Below are 4,574 nucleotides of genomic sequence, written 5' to 3'. Positions count from 1 at the left end.
TGCCAAGTTTCAGGGTATCAAATGTGCGCTGTCTGAGAGGAACTTTTATATGAGATTCAGTTGTAACACAGGAGATGCCATGGGTATGAATATGGTATCCAAGGGTGTGGAAAACGTTTTGGACTATCTTTTGGCAGGCTTCCTAGACATAGAAGTAAATGGTATTTTTGGTGAGCTTTTTTGTCCTGCTTAATTCTTCACTTTGCATCTAAACATCAGGACATCCCTAATTGATCATTTCTGAAAAGAAAACACCACATTGATTAGGTCAAGCAAACTATTTACTTATTTATCCCTTGCTTGTTTCAGAAGGGCTTTACATTTGACAAAGCACTATCAGTTATATGAGTGTTTCAGTTGTACTTCGAGTTTCTTTGTTTATTTCAATAATTATGTGCTTAATGTTAGTTTCTTATCATATATTCCATGCTAGATTGTCTTCAGGAAAGTTGTCTTCATTTAGCAGAGTTTAACATTTGCCGGTTCGACGTTTTTGACACCAAAGTTATTAATTTACCTTATCTATGGTGGCTTCTGTAAAATCAGAAATTATATAAGTAGGAATCCTTTTCAAAAGATTGATGGAACCAATCGATAAATAAAAGGATTAAAAAAACTTATATTTTGCATAAATCAGAAACAACAAAAACATATCCTGTCTACAATCTTCCTAGATCCCTATTTTGCAAATTAAAGAGTTGAAAGGGCAAAAGAATGAATACATATTTTGCAAATTAAAGAGTTAAAGGGCAAAAGAATGAATACATACTTGTTGAACATGAGGGAAATCGTCTCGATATTGTTGGGATCCTCCAAAAAGGCCTTGAGCTCTGCAGCACCCCTTGCCGACGGTAGCCTCACTGCCGGAGCTCTCGTCATACCATCCCTTAGAACGATTGCGGTGGCTCCCCCAGACTCCAAGATGGCTTTGCAACCCCTGTTGGTGCTCGCAACCAGGCAACCCTCGGTGGTCGCCATAGGCGCAATACTGAAGTGGCCCGGCGATCCCAACCGGCAGCCGCACGTACCCAATCGGGAGTTCGCAACATTGTCCCAATATGGACGCGTATACAAATCCGTCAAGGGGAAGCCCCTCCCAGTTGTCCGCCTCAGCGCCTCTTTCGGGATCCCGGCCGCTCTTCGGCAATCGCGTACTCCAGAATGTAGGATGGATCTCCTTGTCATCAGCGGTGAGATATGGCATTTTCTCGAAGGCCAGAAGCAGAGCAGCGAACAAGCGCAGTAGATGGTGCAGGAGAAGGCGCAGGAGTGGGAGATGGAATGGGAGCGGGAGCAGCAGAGGGCTCCGTGGAATCGGAGAGGAGAAAATCGTTCGAGGAAACGATGGACTGGACAAGCGATCCCAAAAAAGCTGAGGAGGTAGATGAGGGAGGCGATAAGGCCGACGATGGCGACAATCTCGGCTAGCCAACGACGTGGAGAGGCGAAGAAAGACGGACTTTCTCGCGCACCGGCGAAAGAAAACCAGAGAAGTCGGCGAAGAGTGCAGCGAAGAGGAGGTTTATATAGCGGATCGGGACTGCTCAGACCGGATACCCTTTTACACCATTTTAGTGTAGTGTAAAAGAGATACCAATTACTCTCCAATGAGACCATCTCCGACCACAAAATCCATTTTAATACATTTTCAACACCAATTTAGTGTCATTGCAACACCAAATTTTTTTTCAACTCCAACCAATACACACTATTTCATACACTAAAGAAATATTCCTTAGAATATTCTATTTTTTCATCTTATAATTTATTATTTAACATATATATTAATTTCAACATACATATTAATTTGTTAAATATTTTTATTGTGATCATAATTATTATTAAAATTAATATTTTTATGGTACATAATAACTAATTTTTATAATATTATATTTTTAATTACAATAAAATAAATATAGATTAGAGGCCTCTTGCACCATTTAAAATAAAATATTTTTATTGTGATCATAATTATTATTAAAATTAATTATTTTTATGTTAAATAACTAATTTATAATATTTAAGAATATTTTAAATATAGATTAAATATTATAATATATTTATTTAAAATAAATAATTACTTGCACCAAAATGGTGCCAAATTTAGGGTATCCATTGGAGTTTATTTGGTATTTTTTTTACACTAAAATGGTGGAATAGGGCATCCATTGGAGATGCTCTGAAGACCCCTAATTTTACACTAAAATGGTACAAGTGAACAGTACAGTACCAAGATAGTGCTGCACTGTTCACTTGCACCAAAATGGTGCAAGTACTCATTTGTTTTAAATTAATATATTATAATATTAAATTTATATTTAAAATATTCTTAAATATTATAAATTAATATTATTTAATTTAATTGAATTTATTTTGTAAATTTTATATATTATAAATTTATATTAGTTATTAACTTAAATAAGTAATATTTAAAATATTAATTTTAATAATAATTATAATCATAATAAAAATATTTAACAAATTAATATGTATATTAAAATTAATATGTATGTTGAATAATAAATTATAATATGAAAAAATAGAATATTCTAAGGAATATTCTTTTTAGGGTAGGAAATGGTGTGTATTGGTTGGAGTTGAAAAAAATTTTGGTGTGGTAATGACACTAAATTGGTGTTGAAAATGCACTAAAATAGGTTTTATGGTTGGAGATGGTCTCAGAGCATCCCATGCAATGCTCGGAGGAAAACACGGAGTTCCATGGTTGAAGGAAACGTTGCGCGCAATGTTTCGCACGTCGCCTCGTTACTATAACCTTACTGACACAGTCATAATTTTTTATTGATACATATATGATTTTACTGGCAGATGATCAGACTAAGAATGTGATTTTACAAACACATAAATAGTCAACGCAGATATAATGCTATGAGAAAAGTACAGAATTTCATGATTGAAGGAAGGGCTGCGTGCAATGCTTCGCATGTCACCTCGATCGATCGGAAAAAAGATATGCATGAGACGTTACTATCATAACTTTACTTTGATATAGAGTCAGCTATGATTTTTTACTGACATAGAATCAGAATAAACACGTAATGTTATAAATACATGAATAGGCTTTTCTACAATTTTTCTTTTGCAACATATGAATCAAAATAAGACATACCATCAAAATAAATATATGATACTTGAATAGTCTTTTCTCATCTTTTTTGCAACACATGAATAGTTAAATAAGACAGCATGATACAAAAGTTAAAATAAACATATGATTTTACTGACACATGATCAAAATAAATATATAACTTTAATGAAACATGAGGGAGGCGATAAGGCCGACGATGGCGACGATCTCGGCTAGGCCAACGACATGGAGAGGTGAAGAAAGACGGACTTTCTCGCGCACCGGTGAAGGAAAACCGGAGAGGCGGCGAAGAGCATGGAGAAGAGGAGGTTGGTATAGCGGATCAGGACAGGGAGGACATTGGAGGCTTGCACAGAGCCCCCGATGCAACGCTCGAAGGAATGCACGGAGTTTCATGGTTGAAGGAAGGGTTGTGTGCAATGCTTCGCACGTCGCCTCTGTCGGTCGGAAATAAGATACATGCGCGTGGCACGTTACTACCATAAATTTTTACTAACACATGACACATGATTTTATTGGCACATAATCAGACTAAGCACGTGACTTTGCAAACACATGAATAGTCAACGCAGATGCAACGCTACGAGGAAAGCATAGAGTTCCATGGTTAAAGGAAGGGTGGTGCGCAATGCTTCGCACGTCGCCCTCGGTCGGCCGGAAATAAGATACGCATGGCATGTTATTACCATAACTTTACTTTGATATAGAGTCAACCATGATTTTTTACTAACACAGGATCAGAATAAGCACGTGATTTTACAAATACATGAATAGCCTTTTCTGCAACTTTTCTTCTGCAACACATGAATCAAAATAAGACACACCATTAAAATAAACATATGATACTTGAATAGTCTTTTCTCACCTTTTTTTGCAACACATGAATAGTTAAATAAGTACATAGCATGACACAAAAGTTAAAATAAACACATGATTTTACTAACACATGATCAAAATAAATATATAACTTTAATGAAACATGAGGGAGGCGATAAGGCCAACGAAGACGACGATCTTGGCTAGGCCAACAACATGGAGAGGTGAAGAAAGACGGACTTTCTCGCGCACTGACGAAAGAAAACCAGAGAGGCGGCGAAGAGCGCGGAGAAGAGGAGGTTGGTATAGCGGATTGGGACAGGGAGGGCATCGGAGGCCTGCACAGAGCCCCCAATGCAACGCTCGGAGGAAAGCACGGAGTTCCATGGTTGAAGGAAGGGTTGCGCGCAATGCTTCGCATGTCGCCTCAGTCGACCGGAAATAAGATACATGCGCGTGGCACGTTACTACCATAACTTTACTGACACAATCATAGTTTTTTACTGACACGTACATGACACATGATTTTATTGGCACATAATTAGATTAAGCACGTGACTTTGAAGACACATGAATAGTCAACGTAGATGCAATGCTCTGAGGAAAGCACGGAGTTCCATGGTTGAAGAAAGGGCTGCGCGCAATGTTG

The 4,574-nt window shown here is 37.6% G+C and overlaps 1 protein-coding gene across 1 annotated transcript; it reads right to left on the bottom strand.

Annotated features, from left to right (window-relative positions):
- Nucleotides 1–659: 659 nt before the first annotated feature.
- LOC141839698 (3-hydroxy-3-methylglutaryl-coenzyme A reductase-like) lies at nucleotides 660–1,617 on the bottom strand. The gene is made up of 2 exons (XM_074727509.1): nucleotides 770–1,617; nucleotides 660–678 (listed from the first exon to the last, which is right to left on the bottom strand). Exons 1-2 carry the CDS (start codon nucleotides 1,615–1,617, stop codon nucleotides 660–662), a joined length of 867 nt encoding a protein of 288 aa, XP_074583610.1.
- Nucleotides 1,618–4,574: the final 2,957 nt, after the last annotated feature.

This window comes from Curcuma longa, chromosome 11 (assembly GCF_044706935.1).
Source record: "Curcuma longa cultivar G26 ecotype Majalengka, Jawa Barat chromosome 11, ITB_CL_G26_1.1, whole genome shotgun sequence".
Classification (NCBI taxonomy): domain Eukaryota; kingdom Viridiplantae; phylum Streptophyta; class Magnoliopsida; order Zingiberales; family Zingiberaceae; genus Curcuma; species Curcuma longa.
This window is presented reverse-complemented; position numbering and strand designations above follow the sequence as displayed.